At 33.7% G+C, this 24,384-nt stretch overlaps 5 protein-coding genes across 8 annotated transcripts; 2 read left to right on the top strand and 3 right to left on the bottom strand.

Moving 5' to 3' along the window:
* Positions 1 to 2,436: 2,436 nt before the first annotated feature.
* LOC133677016 (tubulin beta chain-like) lies at positions 2,437 to 4,399 on the bottom strand. Its single transcript, XM_062098837.1, has 3 exons — positions 3,941 to 4,399; positions 3,600 to 3,869; positions 2,437 to 3,514 (listed from the first exon to the last, which is right to left on the bottom strand). Exons 1-3 carry the CDS (start codon positions 4,332 to 4,334, stop codon positions 2,844 to 2,846), a joined length of 1,335 nt encoding a protein of 444 aa, XP_061954821.1. The 5' UTR covers positions 4,335 to 4,399; the 3' UTR covers positions 2,437 to 2,843.
* A 5,180-nt stretch (positions 4,400 to 9,579) lies between these two features.
* Positions 9,580 to 10,686, top strand: LOC133677584 (heme-binding-like protein At3g10130, chloroplastic). Its single transcript, XM_062099663.1, has one exon. It carries the CDS (start codon positions 9,877 to 9,879, stop codon positions 10,486 to 10,488), a length of 612 nt encoding a protein of 203 aa, XP_061955647.1. The 5' UTR covers positions 9,580 to 9,876; the 3' UTR covers positions 10,489 to 10,686.
* Positions 10,687 to 11,022: 336 nt separating this feature from the next.
* LOC133677585 (protein transport protein yos1-like) lies at positions 11,023 to 12,335 on the bottom strand. 3 transcript variants are annotated; one of them, XM_062099665.1, is made up of 2 exons: positions 12,057 to 12,335; positions 11,023 to 11,524 (listed from the first exon to the last, which is right to left on the bottom strand). In XM_062099665.1, exon 2 carries the CDS (start codon positions 11,522 to 11,524, stop codon positions 11,288 to 11,290), a length of 237 nt encoding a protein of 78 aa, XP_061955649.1. In that variant the 5' UTR covers positions 12,057 to 12,335; the 3' UTR covers positions 11,023 to 11,287. The 3 variants fall into 3 exon arrangements, with proteins under 3 accessions (XP_061955649.1, XP_061955648.1, XP_061955650.1); XM_062099664.1 differs by having other exon boundaries at positions 12,158 to 12,332; XM_062099666.1 differs by having other exon boundaries at positions 12,067 to 12,135.
* Positions 12,336 to 13,297: 962 nt separating this feature from the next.
* Positions 13,298 to 15,543, top strand: LOC133676539 (fructokinase-like 1, chloroplastic). The gene is made up of 2 exons (XM_062098218.1): positions 13,298 to 14,129; positions 14,539 to 15,543. Exons 1-2 carry the CDS (start codon positions 13,365 to 13,367, stop codon positions 15,229 to 15,231), a joined length of 1,458 nt encoding a protein of 485 aa, XP_061954202.1. The 5' UTR covers positions 13,298 to 13,364; the 3' UTR covers positions 15,232 to 15,543.
* A 3,907-nt stretch (positions 15,544 to 19,450) lies between these two features.
* Positions 19,451 to 23,357, bottom strand: LOC133676506 (O-fucosyltransferase 19-like). Of its 2 annotated transcripts, none has more exons than XM_062098179.1 (8): positions 22,561 to 23,357; positions 21,754 to 21,829; positions 21,590 to 21,657; positions 21,407 to 21,495; positions 21,182 to 21,314; positions 20,861 to 21,093; positions 20,277 to 20,753; positions 19,451 to 20,175 (listed from the first exon to the last, which is right to left on the bottom strand). In XM_062098179.1, the coding sequence occupies exons 1-8, from the start codon at positions 23,125 to 23,127 to the stop codon at positions 19,893 to 19,895; spliced, it is 1,926 nt and encodes a 641-aa protein (XP_061954163.1). In that variant the 5' UTR covers positions 23,128 to 23,357; the 3' UTR covers positions 19,451 to 19,892. The 2 variants fall into 2 exon arrangements, with proteins under 2 accessions (XP_061954163.1, XP_061954164.1); XM_062098180.1 differs by having other exon boundaries at positions 21,754 to 21,826.
* Positions 23,358 to 24,384: the final 1,027 nt, after the last annotated feature.

Genomic DNA, 24,384 nt, shown 5'->3' with positions numbered 1-24,384 from the left:
GCACAAAACCTTGAAATAAGATGGGTCAATAATAGAGCCTTTCTCTGTAAGGAGAGCCTTGAAGAGGATATTTCATTACACCAACAAATGAAGTCTTAGGTTTCAAAGAGTTTGTTTGTGATTTGGTCAACATGCGTCGGGGTGAAGAAGAAAGTTCAATATATGTGAAGTGTAATAGAAACCTTTTGAAGAGATGCATGGTCAACTGTTGAATTTGAAGCAGTATGCGAGATCAAGGTTATTAAAAATATATTTTTAACTTGGCATGGAAAAGGGATAATAAACTTGAATCATAAAAATAAATTGTAAAATTATAAAATTATAAGAAATTTTAAAATACATTAAAAAAAAAATTATACTTCAAATAAAAATTCATATATAGTTCAAACTTTAAACCCCTTCAAATAAATGCTCCAAATAAAAATTTATATATAGTTCAAGTATTTTAAAATACATGATTCAAATAAAAATTTATACATAATTAATTTTTTATTAATTAATAATTAACAAACTTAAAATAAATAATATATTAGTGTATATATAAATTAAAACCAACATCATTTCCTACGAGATCAAGACAATATAAAAAGCTCAACACAAATTTAAGAAAATAAAACACGGGGCACCCGCTACTTGGAAATGCTATATGGGTTTATTGTCTGATATAATATCTGCTGCCCTGTTCACTTCATTGAGACCTCTTTGACTTTCTCTTCTCGATGTAGAAGAAAACAAGTAAGGACACAACAGAGAAGACAAAGCAAATTGAGCAAATATCCATTGCCATGTGGCGGCCAGTGATTGATTCCACTTGAAACAAATTTGTGGTCTTGTGTGCATTTGTTGTTTGCCCATATGCCACCTCGTTCTCATCGGCGTTACAAGCATAGTGTCACAGGGATCATTTTTGGTCGCAAATTTAATCCCCGTGCCACAGTTTAGTCCCATTACTAGATTTAGTTTTCCTTTCAAGACACTCGTGTTTTTTTTAAAGTCTAAGTTTTTCACACACCCACAGCACAATAATCACACAAATAATTTACAGGAAATAACCCAATCTTTATTAATCCATCAATAAAAGGAATACACAATAATAATATAAGTGTGCTATGCACAATCCGATCTGCATGCTATACTTGTTTAGGTTCTATGTAATAAATATATATACAATGGAAGTTACATATGAAATTGCCATTGACAGATTAATTCCCTCTAAACAGCTCACTTTCAAAGACAGCCAACTTCCTCGTAACTGCTCCGTAAATACCCACAAGTAATTTTCTTGGTTTGCCACCCAACAAACCAAACTGCCCAAACTAATTTTTCAAGCTGCCAGTCCTCACATGCAACTCAAGACATCTTAGATATTCCATCGTTTAAGTCTAGCATGTTTAAGTCTAGCATGGTGCAGAGCATTAACCCGCTGTTTGCACTCACCCATTATACTTGCTGCCGCAATCTGCACTGCCCACGCATACTGTCTCTGTACTTGCGGGATGCCACTGCCTAGCAGCGACTTGCTGGCACGCCCTCGCGTCTAAGGCTGTGACACAATAGGCACCTCCAAAGGACACCAACTAGTAGAAAACAACAATTTAGTTGTAAGGTCTTGTCCACCCTTTCTTGCAAATCGATTCCCCGTGAACAACGTTTCTGAAAAGTTGATGAAGAACCCATTTTTCCATCCAAACCTTAATGCTTGATCCCTATAGAGTCTTACTAGTAAAGGGACCGGTTGGAACGACTGATAGAAGAAAGAAAAGCGCGAAGGGAGATGATCTTCACAACCGTAAGGAACGGCTGCTGGGAGTCGGCCTCCATTGCTGCCGGGTTCACACTGCTGCTGCAACTTGTCTGCCGAGGAGGAGGCTGCACACCGTCATCAGCATGACTGTGAAATGATGAGGATGGCCGCTTCTCCTCTTTTCTTGGCTTTCATGAGGTTTCATCCGTGGAGAACACAAGTTTTCGTCTGCGCGTTGCTCCTACCTTTCTTTGCTAAGGTTTTCCAAGCGGCTCGTTAAGGCTAATGCTCATGGTGGATTTTCCCATCAGATGCAACCGTAACAAGGTTACTTTAATGAGTGATTGTGCATTTACCCAACCAATAGGTGCTAGACAGTTGGAGCATGGAGGGAAACATTTACTTCAGTTAAGTGTTTTCTGTGAAATCGTTTAATCGATTCTGAAATCATGATTTTTTAAGATTTCATCCGATTTTAACGATTTTACTCGATTTCAATTTGATTTTATCTATTTTTAACTTTTTCAACGATTCAGCATATAAAGCATATTTTAACTTTAAAATTATATGATTTTACGAGTTAAAACGTGATTTTAACAACCTTATACGAGACTACTACTTCAAATTTTGAAGTAATATTGAAGGATTCAAATCCTTCAATAAGCAACAGTTGCAAATGCAAATACAAACGCTATTTCATTAGATATATAATGGCAATGGGGTTTTAGCTTTGAACCACTCGTGGGACAGACATTCTGTAGTTAATTTTGGGGGAAAAGTAGTGATACTAAATAATTAGAATTCAACAGCTTGTTGAAGAGAAGAAGATAATCATGCTAGATTATCATCTCTAATAAATTTGTATAAGAGTACTTATTTGATGATCCTTGTTCCCTTCTCAAAATCCAAGAAAGAAAGAAACATTTATATATATGTGTGTGTGGAATCTCAATAATAAGGCCTTCTTCTGCCTGGAATCATCCCTTCTGTTTTCAGAGACTGACTACAGAACGTTGGCTTGCATGTCTCTCAACATCCACTACCTCATTCACAACCCAATTCCAAGCATTCTCATTCAACATAGTAACATAGTACAAGATCACATGTCATGGAGTTCCTCCTCTTCATCCTCACAGTCCTCGTAAGTTGTGGCATCTTGGTACTGCTGATACTCGGACACCAAATCATTCATGTTGCTCTCTGCCTCTGTGAACTCCATCTCATCCATTCCTTCCCCAGTGTACCAATGCAAGAAAGCCTTCCTCCTAAACATGGCAGTAAACTGCTCACTCACGCGACGGAACATTTCCTGAATTGACGTGGAGTTTCCAATGAATGTCGATGCCATTTTTAGGCCTGTGGGAGGAATATCACAAACAGTTGATTTGACATTGTGTGGGATCCATTCAACAAAGTATGATGAGTTCTTGTTTTGAACATTGATCATCTGCTCATCCACTTCCTTGGTACTCATTTTGCCCCTGAACATTGCCGAGGCTGTCAAATACCGACCGCGGCGTGGGTCTGCTGCGCACATCATGTTCTTGGCATCCCACATTTGCTGGGTGAGCTCTGGGACGGACAAGGTGCTGTACTGTTGTGAACCACGTGAGGTCAGAGGAGCAAAACCCACCATGAAGAAATGTAGCCGAGGGAAAGGGATCAGATTCACAGCAAGCTTTCTCAGGTCAGAGTTAAGCTGTCCAGGAAATCTCAAGCAACATGTGACCCCGGACATGGTAGCAGAGATCAAATGATTTAGATCACCAACTGCACCTCAAAGAAGCATGAATTCAAACATAAAGAAATAAAATAAAATCCAGGTCTAAGAATATATGAAAATCAAAATTCTTACAGCTTGGCGAGGTGAGTTTGAGGGTACGGAAGCAGATGTTGTGGAGAGCTTCATTATCAAGGACCATGCATTCATCTGCATTTTCAACAAGCTGATGCACAGAAAGGGTTGCATTGTAAGGCTCAACAACTGTATCAGAAACCTTAGGAGAAGGAAACACAGAGAACGTAAGCATCATCCGATCAGGGTATTCCTCTCTGATCTTCGATATCAATAGAGTGCCCATACCAGATCCGGTTCCTCCTCCTAGTGAATGGCACACCTGAAATCCTGCATGCAAATCCACATTAACAACAGAACCAAAACAAAATTTACATTCCAAAAATAAAAAAAATACTAACCCTGCAAGCAATCACAATTCTCTGCTTCTTTTCGGACAACATCGAGGACAGAATCAATCATCTCAGCGCCCTCTGTGTAATGGCCTTTAGCCCAGTTGTTTCCAGCACCAGATTGTCCGAAAACAAAATTATCAGGTCTGAAAATCTGACCATAAGGACCTGACCTGACACTGTCCATGGTACCAGGTTCAAGGTCCATTAGGACAGCCCTTGGGACAAACCTGCCACCACTTGCCTCATTGTAATAAACATTGATCCTTTCAAGCTGCAGCTCAGAATCTCCATTGTATTTTCCTGTTGCATCAATCCCATGTTCTGCACATACCACCTCCCAGAACTTTGCACCAATTTGATTGCCACATTGGCCTCCTTGGATGTGAAGAATCTCACGCATTTTGAAGAAACTGAAACAAAAAATCTGGAACAAAAAAAGGAAAAGGAGGAGAAGAGAGAATTTGAGAATGCAGAGGGGAGGGGGGGATTTTTATAGCAAGATTGATCTAACTGTTGGGAATAATGAGTTTGGCTTTGAATTAGTGAAAATGTGCTGTAATTTTTGCAACGTTATTTGAGCTGGATCATGCCATTGCTATGTATGGTATAATGGTGTTTTTTTTTTGTTTGACGTTAATCAATAAAGTCAAGGTTTGAGGTATGCTAATTCTTTTAAATAATCATAAGCATGTAATTCTAGATCATATATATATATATATATATATATATATATATATATATATATATATATATATAAAATGATATTTTTAAAAATAAAAATGCATAAGTGCAACTGACAGGAACTCATGATGTTGATGCAGCTTGATTTCTTACATCGAAATTAAAAAAAAAACCTTTTTTTTTTTGAAAAATAGCTTCGCTTGTGAAACAAAATGTTGTGGCGGCATATTATCATGCTATGATGTTTGTTTTTTTTTTTTATTATTATTAATGTAAATATCTTGGTTAATTTGCTTGTACCTCGACTAATTTTACGGATGCTAAAATTAACGACTATGTAAGTCTTCAACGACCCTGAAGTTTGTGAAACTCGAATTGGTGATCTCTAGAGAACAAATCTAGATTCTGATCAATTGAATTATACCTCTTATTATTAGATGTTCATATTTATTTAGATGGGAAGGAACAACTAATAATTCATGTGTATTTATGATGCATTATCTTCAAAAGGAAATAATTTTTCTATGCCAAGCGGTGGTAAATGAGTATATACAATATTTATATAATTACTTTCTTTTTAGATATTGTAACTAACAATGGTGTTACTCAATTGTAAATTATTATTATGTCATTGACATTGGCTATCCTAACATTCATGTTTTTTAGCTCATATTGTAATGAATAGTACCATCTTAATGAATTTCATGCTCAGAGTGGAAGAATAAAAGAAAATATGAACTTTTTAAGCATTCATCATTACAGAATATCATCGGAAGGTGTTTTGGTGTATTGAAGGCTAGATTTAACATCTTTGATGTTATTCTAAGTTATTCATTACCATGAAGAAATTTGAATGGAAGATAAAGTTGATTGATTATTTATAGAATACGGTAGATGTCACAATATGGATGACATCGCGGGACTAAATAGGGAATGGAAAAATATAGGGGAAATAAAAGAATTGGAGTCGTTACCAAGTAGTAATTAAAGGAAACTAGAAATTCTAAAATTAACATTAGCTATAAAGATTTAGGTAATGAGTTAGTTATGAATAAAGAAAGGCAGATATCATCCTTGTCGTATTTTTTCAGATAAAAGGTTATTGTTGCTTGTATTTTTCTAAATTTGTTTTATGTTATAATATTATGAGTTTATTCACAATTTATTTTAAATGTTAATATTGGTCTTAGAAAAATAGGAGACTCAACAAAAAGTGACGTGAGTGTTGGTTGAAATTGCAAGTGCGTGAATTATAACAAATATTAATAAGTGAATGAGTATGAATATCATTCCACAAGGATTTAAAAATTACTAACAAGTACCAAAATTGGTTAAATTATAATCTATTTGATAAACTAAATAAAAGTGATTTATAATCTTATAAAACAACAAAAACTAAATTAAACAACAAAGTCAAAATCAAGATGATAATGTTTTAGGATTTTTTATTCACCATAATTGATCTAATTAATTATTATATTTCTTATCATTGACAATCAAGTTTCTCTAATCTACTCATCAATCTTTCTCAAGCGTTAATAAAATATCTTAACAAGCAATTTTTTATATCATTGGCAAAAAATCTAAACCTATCAAAATTTATTAAGAACAACGAAACTCTAACGATTACATAAGGCATAGATATCTCTTTCCTATGAAATTTTTTATGGTATCTCAAACATTTACCGAACATTTATAACTTTTTAGTCTTTAATTAATTTCCTAATCATGTAAATATTAATCAATCATTTAAGAGATACTCAACAAAAAGTAAATTAATTTAATCACATAAATATTAGTATAATCATAATTAGGCTACATCATAAATCCTATAAAAGAGATTTTATTTCGTAATCAAACCAAAAGAAATCATATGAGATATGTTTGACATCACTCAAGAGTTTCGTAAATTGAAGGAATTGGCATTTTGAAGGTTGTCATCTCTTCCTCGAATTATTTTGTCCTTTTTTTCTCCCATCAAGAGCTTCCTGTCTTTCTATGTACTCCCTTAGTAGCCGTTATAAAGAGTTTTTAGAAATTAGATGTATCCTCAAAAGACAAGAAACTCGTTTTTTTTTATTTGTCAAGTATGCTACTGAATTTTAGCCTTAGGTTGTAGGCTAATTTTCGAGTGAAAAACATGTGAATTACAAAATGTCCACTTCATGGAAATTTTTTGCATATCAAGTTATATTTCTAATGCATCTATCGTCATGTTTTTCTAGCTTATAAAACTCTAGGTTAAAAGTTGAAGCTATGTCTAGGTTGTAGAAACTTCTAGATTGATTCAAATCTTGTATTTCAACTTACATTTTGGGCTTTAAAATGGAAGGATTGACTTCTAAGCCCTGATAAGAATTGTAGACCTATGTTTTAGTTTTCCACAAAGACAAAGAACATTTAAAAGAGAATTATGTAACTCCAACTATTATCTGGAAACCAAATAGTTTTCTAGTTTGACTAGACTAGACCAATAAATAGTTGTTTTATAGGTTTAACCTTCTTTTTTTTTTTGCCTCTAATTATAGTTTCTATTTATTGGAAAGAAAATGAACAACAAATAGGATATTAATCAAGAAACGAATAGTTGATCAACAGATTATTTATCAGATGAATAACTCAACACTACATCTATTTAAACTGAGTCTGGTAATTATATTAAAATTGATATGATCCATAAAAAAAAAATTAATTTCCCGTGAAAACAATATAAGAAAAGTAAATTATAAATTAGTTCTTCTATTTGGAAAATGATTAATTAATTCCTATATTTTAAAATCTATTTAGAACTAGATTATTTTTTTGATTTCATGTTCTTGTTCAATTTATTTTGTTTTTCTATTTTAAGAAATATAAAAGCAAATAAAAATAGATAATATGAAAAGATTAATTAGAGAAGAAAATATTTTCTTGAACAACAATATTAAATTAATCATGGTCAACATTGGTCAATGAATTAACTAATTAGTTTTTAAAACTAGAAGGAAATTTGTTTTGAAATAACCAGAGGGACTAATTCATAACTTCTCTAATAAAAATTATAGTTTACTAAACTTAACTTGATGAATATGAGATAAACATCTCTAATATAATTACCAAAGAAATTAAAACACTCATTGTTGAATAGCTATTTTTTTTTCTTCTTGGTCTTTAGAATTTTAATTTTTTTTTTTGCTTAGAATCACTAAAAAATATTTCTTTTTTAATATGTCCTTTCAAGTTATGATAACATGTTTCTATTTATTATTGTTTATTGTGATTTGCGCATGCTCGATGTGTTGAATATTTCATCTAGAAATTAAAGATCAATTTTACAATAATAAATTTTAGGTTGTTCTTAAAATAAAAATAGAAATACCAAAAAGCATTATTTACATTGTAAATAAGAGAACCGTATCCTACTTACACTATTCAAATGGTACAAAAATGTTCAATTTGGTCCCTCAAGTTTCACTTTTTATATCTAGTCCCTATTCTATAGGATTTTTACATTTTGGTCTTTAAATTTATTTTTTATGTTTCAGTTAGATGTCTAGAGAAAAAGAGAAAATCATCATATAAAAAAAGTCAAAAGCCAAAGAGAGAAAGAAAGCTCTTAGATGGCTAAATTTTTTCCATGAATAATTATGATTTTGATATTTATAAGTATGTCTTTAAAAAAAAAATCAATGAAGATAGTTTCTATCTTCAATGATGCTTGAAAAGGTATATCAAGAATCAATTTATTTTTTAATTTAATTTGGTTTTGAGTTTTTTTATCCAATTAAAATGTTCGATGGTTAAGAATAAGGTTTTAGAGGTCCATATGATATATTTTTCTCATGTTTTTGGGTCAACAAAGATTGAAATTTAAGTTTTAAGGATTCAATATATATATATATATATATATATATATATATATATAAAAGGAAGTTTTTGAAAAATCCAAGGCGATTTAGCCTGGTTTACAAGGTCCAATCATGCTTGGGCTTTATAATTCTAGGGGAAAGCCGAACTTTGCATCCTTGGCATGCCTTTACCTTTTATAAATGGCCCTTAAATGTTTTGTATTCTTATAATGTTTTACATTTTATAATAAAAATCATTTTATAAATTTATTATAATGATATTTAAATAATTATCTAATGTTTCTTAATTTTCAAATAATATTAAAGCTTCTACGTAATATTAACAATTGCTTTTTTAATAATTATATAGGAACCTAATATATTTGCTTTTTTAAAACATATCTTCTTATTAAAAATATATGTGAATAAAACATCTATTTTTTAATTGTAAAGTGTTTATATGGTTTTTCTCAAATTTACATTCTATATTTCTTTATACATCCGCATAAAAATTATCTATTTATGATTTTTTTTCTATTTATACATTCTTTTAAGATTGTGATAAGTTTTAATTTAAAAACAATATTTTTGATGAAAAATACATGTTTTTGTAAAAAACAAAAGGGAAAACACATGAATAAAAAAAATGATGTTTTGATTAAAAAGATCTATTTTTTACTTCCTACTTCAACACAATAGAATTTTTTTCAAATTTATATTTTAATTGCTTTCATTGTACTCAATAAACCACATTGCTATAAAAAAACATTTTTAAAATAAAAAAATACATGAATATTAAAAAATTCATTTTTCTCGAGGATAAAAATTATGTTTTTCTAACAAAAATCCATTTTTATTTTTGAATAACTAAATAAAAAAGTCAAAAGCTTTTCACACCTTCTAGTTTTTAATTGAGAATTTTCATGATATCAAAAAAAAAATATTAATAAAATCACCACCTTTTTGTTTTTTATGTGTTAGAAATTAATTTGAAATCCTGAAGTGTACCTCATGATGAAATGAATAGTTTTTAAAACTTATATTTTTTAAAACAACAATAAAAATAAAAAAAAATAAAAAAAACCTAGCAAAAACACTCTTGTAGCTACGTGGAAACTCTGCCTCCACCTTAACATGAGCTGTGAATCGTTGCCAATGTGAAATGGTAAGCTCCTCTTCTCTCTTGAAATGGTGGACAAATATAGTCCACAAACGCATCCTCAAATTCTCTCCACTAAATCGTTCCAAACCAAAGATCTGGCCCCCTTCTCCAAGCAACATCATCCAGTCCCAATCACAGGTACCACGAACAATCCACTACTTTATATGGGAAGCTGCTTTGCTAAACCCTACAAAAACTACCACATCCTCCCTGATCTTTATTACCCAGGTCTTGTTTCTCACAACCCAATAGTTTTAGCTTAGCTCCTTGAAATGGGAATGGTTCTTGGAAGGATTACTGTAGAAACTCCAGAATATGAAGTGATTCAATCCTCAAATGATTACGAAATCCGCAAATATGCTCCATCAGTCCTTGCAGAAGTCACATATGATCCATCTCAATTCGATGGGAAGAAAGATGGTGGGTTCATGGTTTTGGCTAATTATATTGGTGCCTTGGGCAATCCACAGAACACCAAGCCTGAAAAGATAGCCATGACAGCTCCAGTTATAACTAAAACTGGTGGTGGAAGTGAAAAGATTGCGATGACAGCTCCTGTTGTGACTAAAGAGGGTAGTGGAGAGGGGGAAAAGATGGTGACGATGCAGTTTGTGTTGCCTGCTAAGTATAAGAAGGCAGAGGAGGCACCCAAGCCTGTGGATGAGAGGGTTGTGATAAGGGAAGAAGGGGTGAGGAAATATGGGGTGGTAAAGTTTGGAGGTGTGGCAACCGAGCAGGCGGTGGCAGAAAGAGTGGAGAAGCTGAAGAAGAGCTTGGAGAGAGATGGGCTTAAGGTGATTGGAGAATTTTTGCTGGCAAGGTATAATCCACCTTGGACTTTGCCTCCTTTGAGGACTAATGAGGTTATGATCCCAATTGAGTGAGCACTAAGATATGGTGGTTGTAAGGGTTCTAATGTCAATTGATTCAAGTCCTCCTGTTAATGTTTTATAGGAAAAGTTATTCTAGATAAATAATGGATGTTGTTATCCATAAGACAAATTAGATTGCTTTAATCTATTTCGATGTTTGAATTTGTTTTTTCTACTGCTATGTCTAGCAGCAACCATTTCTCTGGGCAATTTCACTTTCTTCCTTTCTTTTCCTGATGATTACACGTTATTCCTCAAACGATGTAATGCTAGCTAGTCCTTTTAAGGGATGGATGATTTAAACAAACAAGTTCCAGGCAGGATCGATCCTACTTGTCAGTATCCATATTACAGCCAATCTGCTTCTCATTTATACTTCAATGACACTTGAAAGTTGAAAGCAGTGGTAATAAATTACCTGTTCCTTCTATCTATTACCATTGGTTTGTAAGATGATGACCACTGCTAAGACTGCCATCATCCCTAGACAACGCTGACTCCAGATTCAAAAGAACATCCATTTCATCCTGTCTCCTTCAAGTGATCTTAAATGTAACACTTTAGCTTAGTAATTTCATTGAGGTTAACGAGTAGATGGACAAAAACAGCCAGGGATGAAAGATACAAAAGAGGTGACAGATAAGTTACTAGAGAAACAGCTACTGTTCTGTTGTACAGAAAAAAAGAAAAGAAAAAACTCTGAGACTTTGGTGTGCACAGCACAACCCTTGAGGGGGAAAGAATGAGACTCTCATACTTCCTTATACAAACACGAGACTTTCCAAGCTATGAACTATTTTCTTCCTTAACCTCAAACAGGGGCCAGCTTCAATATGATAACGATGATGTTTAGAAGTATAAGGGGTAGTCTCATAAATTGGCAAGCATGTACGAGCCCAATGATCTGCCCCTTGAGTGAATTTCTTGTGCTTCCTTGGAGTTCTGCCAGTGTCCATCCCCTAGGAGCAAGGAACCTATCTTCATTCAGTATGGCTAATGCATTTGCGAAAAGCAGAATACCTTCCAGAGAAGTCCAGAAACCTATCATCTGCAAGATACCAAGGTTCATTTTCTAATTTTCAGGACAAACACATTTTAGCTGCTAAATACACAGGTTTATCCTAAATACACTTGTGGGACAAACATAAATGTGATTCCCAGCAATAGCATCAAACAAGTATGATGAGTTTATATATCTTCTGCTTGTTTTCCAATAAAATTCATGTGGCAAAACTCACAGTGCCTATCACTCTGCAAATAACACAAGCGTATGTGCGAAAACCATCTTCTTTTCTTTGCTTCCCTGAGCTAAAGCAATCTAAATTCCACTCAAGTACATGTAAGATTTCAATCAACAGCTTCAGAAATATACTAATTTACAACAAGATGCAAAAAACAAAAAACCATCTGAATCAGAATTTCTGATAAATATCCCAACTTTGATCACATTATTAGACGCTAGTATCTCATGGAGCTGTTTCAGTTATTTACTCGGAATAGACTATAAGCTTTAATCTCATCGAAGCTAAAACAAGAAAACAAAAAGGGGAGAGAGAGATTTCAGAACCCAAAACGATTACCAATCGGTGCCTTTTAACCCAAAACAGAGCTGTTTTTGTTTGTGTTCAGAACAATAAATAGATAGATGAGAGGGAGGGAGGGAAGGAGGGAGATTCTTCACCTTTTAACCCAAACGGCTCTTTCTTCCAGATACTATCAACGAAGATGATGAACACAGAGCAGCAGCTGAAAAAATAAAAACATAAAGATTCTTTTCTTCTTCGACAGACAAACCCACGAAGGAAATAACTAGGAATCTCCGACTTCCTTTGATTCTTCAATTCTCATTGGTCATCACACCAAAGACGGCAAACTTCAAAAAATAGATAAATAAATAAAGTCCCCAACCTATAAGTTTATTTTTTATTAGATACCCAGCCTATTCTTTTTATCTCAATTAGATCCCTAATAAGTTAATAAATTCTTAATTAGATTCCTCTATTACTTTTTTAAGTTAATAATATTGGAAATTATTCACATAATTTCTCTTCCCTCAATTAAGAACCAAAAAATTTAATAATGTTTATCCTGAAGATATAAGAGGTGTCAATTCACATCCTTTAATTAAAATTAAATAAATAATTGAACATAAATTATTATATGTGTTGACAATTAAAGATTTTTTATATATGATAGAATAATAGAACAATATTGAAGACTTAAAATCCAAGATTTCGAGTCTAAAAATCTTATTTAAAAGTCTCGATCACCTTGGTTGTGTACAACCTTTTATGTAAATGAAAACTCTTAGATTGAAAGAAGAACACCTAGACTTGTGATCAATTACAAACTTTTAAATTCTGCTTTATATATATATATATATATATATATATATATATATATAATGTAGAAATTTGAAATTTTTTATACAATTCAGTTTATCACAGGGTTTAAAATGAGAACTTTAGAGAATTTAAGGGGTTTTTTAAGGAAAAAAAAAAGAAATTATGTGAGTTTTATTTAATGTTTTTATTAATTGAAAATGACGAAGGATCTATTGAGAATTTATTAATACATTAGAGACCCAGCCAAGACACACACACAGAGAGGAAAACAAAAGGAGTTTAGGACCTATTCTATTCTACCCCTAAAGGCTGGGGACTTTTACGAGGTTTTCCAAAAAAAAAAAAATCTTTTTCAATCGTACGGTCACCTATCCTCTTGCTTACATATCCGGTAGCCTTACAAGCCGTTGGATAAAGGATCCGGAAAAATCATTGCCCGACCCGAATAAGTTGATTTACGACCCGATAGAATTTCGGAGACAAAAATGGATAAACCCTGAAAAAATTAAAAAACAAAACCATTGAGCCGCTAAACCCACCACCATGGCTTGTTTTCTTCTACTTCCACACTACAATCCCTCAACCCCACAATTTCCAAAACCTAAACCACCACCTTTTTTTCATAATAGCGCTAAGTACCCTCCATTAATCAAGCTAAACCCACCAAAAGCGTCTGCCACAAATGGGGCTGTTGACGCTTCAACTCCTTCCCGTCGTGGCCGGAAAAAGAAACCCACTACAGCTCCCACTACTGACACAGCAACTAAGAGGACCACCACCAAACGTTCAAAGAAAACTGAAGCTGAAAATGGGAGTATTAGTGATACGGAACTGTTGGACGGTGAAGATTATGATGATGGGATTGATTTTCCTTACGAGTATCCGCCGTTGGTTTGCTGTTTTGGTGCGGTGCAGAAGGAATTTGTACCTACGGTGAGGGTACACGATAATCCTATGCACCAGGATATGTATTCGCAGTGGAAAATGTTGCAATGGGACCCACCTGAGTTTGCGAGGGCTCCAGGTGGGCCAGTGTCCAATGTGGCAATAGCGCATGCGAGGCTTGGTGGGAGGGCGGCGGTTATGGGAAAAGTTGGGGATGATGAGTTGGGAGAGGAGTTGGTGTTGATGATGAATAAGGAGAGAGTGCAGACGCGGGCGGTGAAGTTTGATGAGAACGTGAAAACGGCGTGTAGTTTTATGAAGGTTAAGTTTGGTGATGATGGGAAAATGAGGATGGAGATGGTTAAGGAGGCTGCTGAGGATTCATTGCTTAGCTCTGAATTGAACCTCTCTGTGCTTAAAGAGGTAAAACAGATGCTAAAATTTGCTCTTCTTTGTTTCGTTTTGTTCTGTGCTGAGGTTTAGCTAGCTAAATGGGTTCTTGATTGCCACTTTTTTTAATATAATCGGAAAATTTGCACAATTGTGAATTGAATTAGATATGATTGAGTGTGTGTGTATGTTTATAATCATGTGAGTTGCTCTGCGGCTGCGTTAGCTAGCATATGTACAAAGATGTTACTAGCTTCCCTGTTTTCATAACTAGATGAATGAAGGGATATTAGAAATGGATTGCGCAATGCTACCTTCTCATATAAGGTATCCCTTTGTTCATGAAAAAAAAGAGAGAAGAAAAGGTATTTGAATATGCCTGGTGGGGACTGGATTTGTGACTCGTCGACAAATAATTTATTTTCTGATGTATCCAATGCAGGCGAGGATGTTCCATTTCAATTCGGAAGCCCTAACATCACCTTCCCTGCAATCTACACTTCTTAAAGCAATTAGACTTTCTAAGAAGTGTGGAGGGCTTATATTTTATGATTTGAATTTGCCACTGCCTTTATGGAAATCACGCAATGAGACAAGGGAAATTATCAAGAAAGCAATGAAGGAAGCGGATTTTATTGAGGTTTCACGAACAGAGCTTGAATTTCTCTTGGATGAAGAGTGTTATGAGAGGAAAAGGAATTACAGCCCACAATACTATGCTGAAAGTTATGAGCAAACCAAGAATTGGCGAGACTGTTATCATTACACTCGTGAGGAAATCGCTCCGTTGTGGCATGATGGACTTAAGTTTTTGTTTGTGACTGATGGAACACTTGAGATTCATTACTATGGCCCTAAGTTTGATGGTAAAGTTACTGGAACCGAAGATGTGCTAATAACCCCATTCACTTGTGATAGGACTGGATCAGGTGATGCTATTGTGGCTGCTCTTATGAGAAAGCTGACTACTTGCCCTGAGATGTTCGAAGATCAAGATGTTTGCGAAAGGCAGCTTCGTTTTGCAGTTGCAGCAGGAATTATATCGCAATGGACAATAGGTGCAGTAAGAGGTTTTCCAACTGAAAGTGCAACACAAAACCTGAAAGAGCAGGTTTATGTACCTTCAATGTGGTAGGCTGTACGGCAAAGTATCTGTGGTTTGGCTTCACTTCAGGATTGTCTTCTTAAGTTACGGGATTTGTCTCGAAAGAGAGCGACTGGCACTTTAGAAAGAACTGTTTGGTCAGAATCTGCTTCTTCTTCGTTACATACCTGAGGTGCTATGATTGTTGGATGTTTGAGAATGTGCCAACTGTAGCAGAGGAATGCATTATACAACATTATTCTGGTAAAGATCCCTCTTTCTCTGTGTTATTAAAACAATCACTCTCTTCTGACAGTTTACTTGTTTGCAATGTTTGATTTATGCGATTACTTTCTTAGAGGAGATAGATGAATACGGGAGACAAGCTCTAAATTGGAGTACGCCAATTTAGTACTCCAAAAAAGATTATTTCTATTTGCAATCCTAATTCTTGGTACCCTTGACCAGTGCCATAATCCAAGAGGTCAAATTTAGAAATTGAAAATATAATAATCAAATTAGGAGATGACAATCTTGAATTTGGAAAATACAAAGGGTTAAACTTCTTAATAATAATAAATCCAGCATAACTTGTTTTTATACCATGCTTGTACGTTCAGTTTGTGACAGGCACTCCTACAATAGATACTCCAAGTAGTAGCTAGACAACTATCCTCCTATTGATTTAGTATCACATTGACTTGAATTACACACACACTAGCTTTGTTGCCTGCGCTATACTGCGAGGTCGGATATGGTATGTGCAGCAAATTGGCCTCAACAATGGTCCTTGTGCTCAGAAATAGAAGCAGAGTCAGAAAGCTACCCAGAGAAAAAAGTGTGCATAAAATGTGCAAGACGAAAAGCATATTTGTCAAAGGAAGTAGTGATATTTCTATAGGTTTTGTGAGGGTGATGGCCTCGGCTGCATAGTCTTTATTAAAAAAGCATGAAGCATGGCACCAAAACAATTTTGTAAGTTCATAGATGCAGCACGCATCTACTTGGATAGCTGCAGTAGAGGAAAAACAGAAACTATTTCTGAGCAGATCATGCTTTCAATATGAACAGAAAATTGTCCCAGACAACTGAAACCATTCTGGAGAGCTTCTGGACCTACAAGGCATAGATCATGTTCGTGTGGATCATTGGGGAAAAAAAGCAAGCCGAAAAGGTACTACCGAAACTAAAGACCGCAATAGGCAAGCTGGAAACCGAAACTTATGGGTTTAGGACCAATGACAAGAGAATATAAATGTAGGCTGCAAGCAGAAACAAGATGATGAGATAGGATGCACACAAACATAACCATACACCAAAAACCCATCTAACAATTATCATACATTTTTTTACAGTATTTTTAAAAATATAGTTGTGATTATTTTTTTTAAAATATTTTTTATTTTAAAATATATTAAAATAATATTTTATTTTTTTAAATTTATTTTTAGCATCAGTATGACAAAATCATCTGAAAATATAAAAAAAATTAATTTTAAATAAAATAAATTGAATTTTAACCAACCTTTATTTAAACTCCAATTCTAAACGAGAGAATGAGAGAGACAAGGCATAATCAAAGCTTTCTATAATCTTAAACAAAAGGAAAAGGAGGATGTGATTTTCTTTCATATTTTAGTTTTGGGAAATATTCCTTCTCAATTCTTTCATAACATCATTTTTTATAATTTCTCAATAGTTTTTTCTTTCAAAACACAATTCATAAACTTGTAAGAGATGAATGACAAAAGTTGTTTCTAACCCTAGAAAACTTTCTTACATTGGGACTTAACTCTCACCATTAAATTTTGTAGATGGTATTGAGAATTCTAATTTTATTCTACAGATAAACATGGGAAAAAAACTCAATAACCCTAAATTAGGTAACCCTAAATTTCCATTTATTCTCATCAATTCATTATGACCATAAACTCTTTTATTTTTCTATTCCTAGGTCAATATCCTAGGTTTAATTGGTCCTAATGTGATGTTTTTGATCTTTTCATGAAACTTTTCTTGTAGTCTACATTATTCATTTGTTTTATTTCATTTCCTCTTACTACTTAAATTTACTTTATTTCTTCATTCCTCCTTTGTTTGACCGAACATTGCACTACGAAATCATGGGTTTCTAGTTGAATTTTTTACATGTAATATAAACTAACTTATACCTAAGCTATATTCTCATTACGCGATCAAATCATTCCAAATTCAAGTATTTCAATTGGGATTAATTATCCCCGTGAACCTACTTTTTATATCTATGAGTTCTTATTTTTCGATTCTTCCCTAATCAAAACTAAACTTATTTATTTCAATTCATCCTAATTAGAGGTGATTATTTTTTGTTTGGTTCGGTTTTTATCAAAAAAAAAATAACCAAATCGAATTTTTAAAAAATAAAATAACCGAACCAAAACCGGTTGAAACCTACCGGTTTCAGTTCGGTTTTTTTGGGACAAAAACCGGCTCAAATCAATTCGGCTCGGTTTTTTTCCAGCGTGGCTTGTTTTTTTCGGTTTGGGTTCGATTCGATTTTTTCAGTTTCAGGCTTATAAAACTTGATCTAATAGTTTTATCAAAATTTATATTTTTTAGTGTAAAGATGTTCATTAGGAAAAAAGCTCAAAGTCGCCTCTTATTTCCTTGAATAATAAAGATTGTTATTGCATAAAGAATTCTTGCAAAATAAATTTTTTTGCCTAATTGATCTTCTTAAAAAGTAAAAAGTCCTTTCAAAATAAGAATTTCATATATAATTAAATCATTATCTTGTAAGGATCCACAAATCATATGAAAAACAATTATATTTTTACTTTCCTTATTTGCTGGTAGATTTCAAGTTTAATTTCAAACATGTCATTCTCTCTCGTTTAGGTGATTTGCTGGACCTACTATATAAGATGAAAATCTAAAGATGTGTAGTTTCTAGCCCAATTAAAATCATGGTAAAATTCCACTTAAAGCTCCAGATATGTTCTAAAAATACAGGAATGTTTAATGTGGCAGATTTACAACTTTTTAACCCAAACACCTTAACTTTTAAGTTTTTTTTTATCTTCTTAATTTTAGACCTTGTAATAAACTTAATCAATACTTATAATGAATCATTTGATAATGTTTATTGATAAGAAATCAAAACTCAAAAAGCAAAAGTTGTAAAATAACAAAAAAACCATCACCATCAACTAATGAAATATGAAGGGAAAAAAAAAGAATCAAGAAAAAACAATGATGGGTAGTCGGCTTCTTTTTTTGCCTCTTTAGCGGACCAAATATAGCTTTATGCCTCATTGCCCTCGCATAATTGCATTTTTGGAGGTGCTCTCTTTTGTCAAATCGGTTGCTAAAAATTAAATAATGTTTTTATTTGATGCTTTGCAGTGCTTACCCAGAGCTAAATTAGGGTTTGCCATTTTTTTTAATCATAAAGCATTTTCTGATTACTTTCTCTCTAACCCTAATTTCTTAGATGCTTTGCAGGGCTTGCCCTAATTTTTTTTCATATCTATTGTGAAAGAAGAAGAGAGGGAGGGCTTGAGAAATGACCACCAAAAATATTGCCATAGGATATGGAAGAAGGAAAAGAAGTTTAAAAGACTTGGTGGTGGAGAAGCCATGTCAACCATTAACTAAAATTAGGGCAAAAAACTGTGAGTTTCCTGGGCAGAAAATCCAAAATACCCTCCTAAAACAACTCAGTTATCTAACAAAATGAAGGCCAAAAGCGTTATTATACTATTAGAATCCATAATACACTTCTAAATGACAATATTTTCTAGTTGCAAACTCTCATGTCAGCAGACATCATTAGTTATTTATACCTATATAATATTTTATAAAAATTTAATTTTTTTATTTAAAATTAATTAATTAATTTTATATTTTTAAATCATTTTAATATACTGGTATAAAAAATAATTAAAAAAAATATTATTTTGATGCATTTTCAAATTAAAAACACTTTAAAAAACAATCTATATCGTATTTTTATTTTTTCTGTTCTATTTTCTTTTTAGTTCATGACTATCTTGATTCTTCTAATATTAATATAGCTGATTGATTTTAAGAAAGAAATTAAAAAAAATAAAGGAGATTTTTTATATATAAAAAAAAAAACAAAGAAAGTAAAGCGAAACAATAAAGATTGCTAGAGGCAATTCTGCGAAATTGTTGTATGAATGTGGAGTTACTCTCTGAAAAATTTATAACTGATAGAACATCACTATTTCTCCTTGAAAAGCACAAAAAAATTTCACATTCCTCAGCATTGCTATGAACATTCCGAATAATTTTATTTCATGAGTAATATTTATCACATCCAATTTACAACGACGCCTGATTTCACAGCTGAATTTGATCGCCAAGAAGGATAAATCAAAATCTAATTTTGTATAAAGGAATAAATAATCAATAAATGGAAAAAAAAATATAATCTGTAACTGGCTAAATTATCTCTCTGCACATGTGTGTGTAACTGCGATGATTCACCTAAGAATTATGCCCGACTCTCTCTGCTTCTCCCGTAATTGCTCGTTCGATCCTCTGTCTAATGAAAAAGAAAAACCTGTCCTGTCACATGAGAAACCTTAAGACTTCTTGACCCTGCCGGCAGCTCCTACAATCCCCTGTCAGGGCAAAAGCTGCTCCATGCAGACACCACGCTGCCACGTTTCAAGTAATGATGAATATCATATAGTCCACTGCACGAGCTACAAATTCAAGCTTAACCCCTGTCTATTCAATGCAGCCCTGTTCTTTAGTTTTACTTTATGGACAAGTTTAGGGCTCACAAATTTATCCTGGGAACTGTTGCATACACATCCAGGAAGAGGATTTGCATAAAAGTTCTCTTCCTCCTTAGGAAATGAGCCAGCCTGCCGCCGGTACGGTGCTCCAATCCTGTCTGAATGTAAGCTTTGAACCTGTGAAGAGAATTCTTCCCAGGATAAGGTACCCTCGTCCAACTGATCAATCAGCGCAACAAAATTTCGTCTGGAATCATATGCATTCTATCATTAGATTGATTTTAAAAGTGCAACTTCCAACAAAGATGAAAATTCAACGTGAATGTAAGAGTGAGTTTGTTATCTTACTTGTCTGGATTTATAGTTTTTCGAAATCCTTCAAACCTCCTATGCCCCTGAACAGCTTTGGCCATGTTTCCATCATAAGTATATATAAAGACATCACTTTCAAGAGCCACAATGTAATCCAAGGCAGCAAGACGATTTTGATACGGCTTGAAAGGTTCTAATTCTTCTGCGGTTGCTAGATTAGAATGTGAGAACACATTTGGGAACTCTGCAAGGAAGGGTGCCATGCTATCACTTCCATATATCGGCCCTGCAACTATATAGATAGTTGTGGAGGATGGATAGCCCATTGCCTTGAGAAAGATAGCTGCTTCTCTAGGAGTCATCGGGCATCCACCTTGGAGCCGTCGCGCTTCACTATCAATCTCCTTCTCCTTCCAATGCGGAGTTTTATGCCTCATGTCCCTTAGCTCATCAGTCTCTTCTGCGGTAAGGTTGTGGCTGCAGCCGGTGAATGCAAGCATGTCTTTCTCATATCTGTTAGTCAACATTTGAGCTGGTAAGTTGGCTATTTTTTTCCTTGTGAAATCAGATAGTGCATTTTTCCTGTAAAGTGAAAGCTGATAGAACCAGTAGATACGTACCTTAAATGCAAAGCAACATATGGCTCGCTGTTATTTCTTAGTCTATCAACCAGTTTCTTCCCAAGATCCACAATCTCCTTTGAATACCGGAGTGCTTCATAATTGGCACGGCATCTTAGCCTCTGGATGTGAGCTGCAAGGCCGTTATTAGCCAGCCGTGAATCACTGTGGGTAAACCTTATAACTTTGTTCTTCTTCAACAATGCAGCCATCTCCTCTCTGTAGTATTTAGCCTGAAAATGAAGCAGCCAAAGCTATGATTCCAATATCAGAGGAGGTTTTATGGTAATTCAAGGAAAATTGCATATATTGTTTTCAGACCTTTGACCACGAAACAGGTGCCCTTTCAAGGGGCTTCTTGCCTGCATAACGGGGTGGCAAATACTCAACTATATCAATATCACCTTTCAATGCGTCCATAAAGTGCCTCCAGTCAAAAATGTCTTTAAAAGTGCTGAAAGGGATTGCAAAATTGCTTAGTTTCAGCATTATAACCAGTTGAAGTTTTGACCACTGCACACCAGTTAGAATTACATAGAAGGATACCTTGGATCCGTCCAAAACGATTCACGATCAAGAGAAGGAAGAACAAGAGTTGCATTCATTAACTTTGCAGCAGCAACCATATCACAAATCTGCACATCAATAAAAATTAGCAAATCAGCACCAACTGGAATTGCTTTCTATGATATCAAACTCAGTTAGGGTGTCGTGGATACTGAAACTTACTCCTGTTCTCATTTGATTCAATCCACCATTCGCATGAACAAGAAGGTAACCATTTGTTTTCCTGGGTCCTAGATCAATTTGAAATTTTCAAAAAAAACAGTCAAGAATCCATCAAGTGCCAAGGTACAACTAATAAGTTTTTAATACAGGAGCTAAGAACATACTTGTTTGACTTCTTGCCGGAGCTATGCACTTGTAAAAGTTGTCGCTATTGGGTTTCATCCAAATTTTTGGAGTCTGCTGCAAACAAGAAAAAATAAAAGACATTCAAGATAATTGAAAAGACAGAGTGCTTCTTCATGCATACAGACAAAAATTCATGATCATTAATACAACGGCCATGGAAAGACCAAGTCAGACAAAAAAAAAAAAACCTAACGGTCATTGAAATTTTTTTATTTTTTTTAAATTATTTTTTTAAATTATATATTAATATCAAAAATAAATTTAAAAAAATATATTATTTTAATAAATCTCTTAAAAAAAAAAAAAGCAATCTCAAACACAAATTAAAGCAGCCCATTTACACGCAGTATAATGGTCAAAGCCACCTCTCTACTGGAAAATTCAATGCTTCTCTGGTTGCCATCCATTTTCTTGTGAGTAAAAAAGAATACCAAAAGATGGTCATACCATTCCTAATTCACCACCAACGCATATTCCCTTTTTTCCCATTTTCAACTCAACCCTTAACAGAAAAATAAATAAATACACAACGAACTTCTAGATTCATACTCTTATTGTTAGATATAAATTTAAAGAATTAATATATTCCAAAAAAAAACAAAAAACTTGGCACAATACAATTAAAGATTCATAAAATACATTCAGATTTATATTAATAATCGTTGATTCAAATTTCATCCATAAAAAATAAGAAGAAAAACACGAAAAGTATAGGCTGTAAAGTTTCCTTCTTTTTTATTTTTCCAGGAACCAAACAAAAGGGAAGTGGTAAAAAAAGGACTTACAGGAGGAAGCTTGTCGACAAGGGGTGTGGAAATGGAAGGGTGGTGGTCGATGATGGAACGTTGAGCCCTCGCCCAATCATCCTTAAAATGTCTGAAAAGAACTAAATTACTATTTTCATGACTGTTTTCCTCCATTCGACTCCAAAACAAAACCTTCAGAAAAACCGACAGAACCGCCATTAACAATAAAACACCGAATATCTTACGACCCATGTTCTTGCCGGATCTCAAACCATGTGAAATCGTAGCCGTCAAGTCCTCCACCCCAAGCAAACACGCCTCCGGCACAAAAAAGAACAACTTCCTGCGAAGCAGAAGATACTTTATAACGGGGTGGTGGTGGCTATGATTATGATAATGATAATAAAGGTGGGGGCCCCCAGAAGTGGAAGAGCCGTTAAGATTGTCTTCTTCGTCAGAGAACTCGTGATTATAATCAGAGAAGTTAGAGGTTCTGTCGGAGGGGGCGACATCAACGCGTCGTCTAGTTGTAGTGGGACCCGAGTGGTTCCTTGGGCTGGCATTGGCGGAGTTACCGGTGGGACCACCGGACGACAAGGTGGTCATAAGTGGCAAAATGTTTGAGAGATCGGAGATTTGCGTTTTGTTGTTGTTGTTTTTGGTGGTGTTGGACGTGTGCGCGTGCGGTTTCTGGCTGGGATGGGAGGGAGGGAGGGAGGGAGGGAGAAAGGCCGTAATGTAAGGGACAGTAGAGGTGTGTAATGGTTTTTCTGGTTTTTTGGTTTTCGATTTATATTATTCCTCTCTCTCTCTCTCTCTCTCTCTCTCTCTCAGACACGCACACTGTCTTCTCTGATTCATTGACTTATAAATATATCGGTTTTTTCATGTTATTGGACGGAATGTGTAGTTTACCAAATTGACCTTTTTTTTTTTTCAGTAAATTCATAAAAATACTTATTTTGTTTTGTTTTTTTCAGTAAATTCATAAAAAAATAAAATGATTGAGAAATGGATGGTGAATTTTCAATCGCAATTATGTTCTTTTAATTTATATAGAAAGAATAAAATATGAGAAACAATTAAAACAGAAAACCCAAATTTTTTTTCGTGTAATAAATCATACCACTACGCGCAAAAAAGATTTACTTCAAGATGTATTCTTATTTTTAAGTTAATTTAGTAAACAAATTTGATCATGAAATTTCAAAAGTAATTAATTATATATACATCAATTAATGGCTATATATGCAATTTAAAAGAAAAGGAAAGGAAAGGAAATGTGAGAAAAATAATAATTAAATAGAATACTTGTAATGAATTTCTATTCTCTTCGATCAATGGCTAGATATGTAATTTATAATAGTGATTATGATTGAAATAATTAGATAATATTGTAAATGAATTATTATTCATATAATATTTTATAAAATTTCATAAATTAAAACTGTTTTTCAACAAATATATTAAATTTAAAGATTGGCTATAAAATATCTTCCATTGACTTAGTTTTCTTGTAAAATAAAATATTTTACAGATAAAATATAAAATAATATTTTAAAGAAATAATGTGAGAATTTAAAAAATATTTCCTTGGAACAAAACAAATAATTTCTTCAAAAGTATATTTATCTTCAATAACAAATTAGCTAACCTCCTTCACACGCTAATTGTTTGCGGCTGCAACTATAGATACAATTACATCATTTAAATCCTTTTTTAATTATTTTTATACATAGTTAGAGTAATCTTTTGGTGAAGAGCACCATCATTTAAGGTAAAATAATCTTGGCTACCTTTTGAAGCAATTACGATTTGTTCCCCATTTTATTTTATTTTATTTGACGAAGCTTCATGTGAAAA

The sequence above is a fragment of the Populus nigra genome, chromosome 17 (genome assembly GCF_951802175.1).
Source record: "Populus nigra chromosome 17, ddPopNigr1.1, whole genome shotgun sequence".
NCBI classification, from domain to species: domain Eukaryota; kingdom Viridiplantae; phylum Streptophyta; class Magnoliopsida; order Malpighiales; family Salicaceae; genus Populus; species Populus nigra.
This window is presented reverse-complemented; position numbering and strand designations above follow the sequence as displayed.